The sequence below is a fragment of the Egretta garzetta genome, unplaced genomic scaffold (genome assembly GCF_000687185.1).
Source record: "Egretta garzetta isolate BGI_Z169 unplaced genomic scaffold, ASM68718v1 scaffold372, whole genome shotgun sequence".
Lineage (NCBI taxonomy): Eukaryota > Metazoa > Chordata > Aves > Pelecaniformes > Ardeidae > Egretta > Egretta garzetta.
Window position 1 is genome coordinate 9,792 of NW_009258889.1, and position 1,664 is coordinate 11,455.

At 63.3% G+C, this 1,664-nt stretch overlaps 1 protein-coding gene across 1 annotated transcript in view; it reads left to right on the forward strand.

Moving 5' to 3' along the window:
- Positions 1-199: 199 nt before the first annotated feature.
- Positions 200-1,664, forward strand: part of LOC104121964 (serine/threonine-protein kinase SBK1) — a 26,457-nt gene continuing 24,992 nt past the window's right edge. Inside the window, exons 1-3 of the mRNA XM_035889656.1 lie at positions 200-476; positions 586-788; positions 1,536-1,659. Coding sequence (XP_035745549.1) covers positions 200-476; positions 586-788; positions 1,536-1,659 — 604 coding nt within the window. The remainder of the gene's footprint in view (positions 477-585; positions 789-1,535; positions 1,660-1,664) is intronic.

Consider the following 1,664-nt stretch of genomic DNA (forward strand, 5'->3'; position numbering starts at 1 on the left):
GGGATGGGATGGGATGGGATGGGATGGGATGGGATGGGATGGGATGGGACGGGATGGGGATGGGGATGGGGATGGGATAGGGTTGGGGATGGGGATGGGATGGGACAGGATGGGATGGCATGGCATGGCATGGCATGGCATGGCATGGCATGGCATGGCATGGCATGACATGACATGACATGGGAAGGGAAGGGATGGGATGGCATGGGATGGGATGGGGCGCGGTGGCTTTGCAGCACCCACCGAAAGCGGTGATGCGCCTCTGCCTTGCAGCACAGCCATGAGTGTGGGTTCGATTGAGCAAGAGCCGTCGCGCAAGCTGGCCTGCTGCGGGGTGCCCCTCATCACCGAGGACATGCAGTCCCTGGCCATCCGCACCCTCTCGGGCACCGACATCAGCAAGCACTACGACCTCATCCGCGAGCTCGGCAAGGGCACCTACGGCAAGGTGGACCTGGTGTCCCACAAAAGCACAGGTGAGGGGAGCAGGGAAGGGGGTGCAGGGCCCGTGGCCGTGCTGGGAGCCAGGTGCCCGGCATGTCCCAACCGTGCCCCAGGCTCACTTCCACCCCCTGCCCACCGCAGGCACCAAGATGGCCCTGAAATTCGTCAACAAGAGCAAGACCAAGCTGAAGAACTTCCTGCGGGAGTTCAGCATCACCAACACGCTCTCCTCCAGCCCCTTCATCATCAAAGTCTTCGACGTGGTCTTCGAGACCGAGGACTGCTACGTCTTCGCTCAGGAGTATGCCCCCGGTGGGGACCTCTTCGACATCATCCCGCCGCAGGTGGGACCCCCTGCCCCTCCCATGGGAGCCCTTTTGGGGTGGGGGGCTGGTGGAGATCAGCATCCCCAGGGCACTGAGCAGAGCTGCCCCTGTGCTTCCGTGGCCATGTGGGAGGCGGCCCCATGCATGGGGACCGGGCATCTCTGTATGGGTCAGCCCTGACCACAAGCACCTACAGGCAAGTCTTGGGATCTGTCATCCCTCCCTAGGGTGGCCTGTGACTCATCACCCATCCCTAGGGTGGCTGGGGACCCATCACCCATCCCTTGGGTGGCCTGGGACCCATCACCCATTCCCTGAAGGTCCTGAGACCCATCACCCATCCCTTGGGTGTCCTAGGACCCATCACCCATCCCATAGGTGGCCTGAGACCCGTCACCCATCCCTTGGGTGGCCTGGGACCCATCACCCATTCCTTGAAGGTCCTGAGACCCATCACCCATCCCTTGGGTGTCCTAGGACCCATCACCCATCCCATAGGTGGCCTGAGACCCGTCACCCATCCCCTGGGTGGCCTGGGACCCATCACCCATCCCATGGGTGGCCTGGGACCCATCACCCATCCCCTGGAGGTCCTGAGACCCATCACCCACCACCTGTGTCCCCGATACAGTGAGCACCCCAGACAAAAGCGGCCGCAACCATGTCGGATGCGTAACGACATAGGGATATGGTGGTCCCCGAGCTGGGTGGGAGCCCCACAGGGTTTGGTGGCGGGTGGCTGACGCTGTGTCCCCGTGCCCACAGGTGGGGCTCCCCGAGGAGCTGGTGAAGCGCTGCGTGCAGCAGCTGGGCCTGGCCCTCGACTACATGCACAGCAAGAGCCTGGTGCACCGGGACATCAAACCGGAGAACGTCCTGCTCTTCGACCGCGAG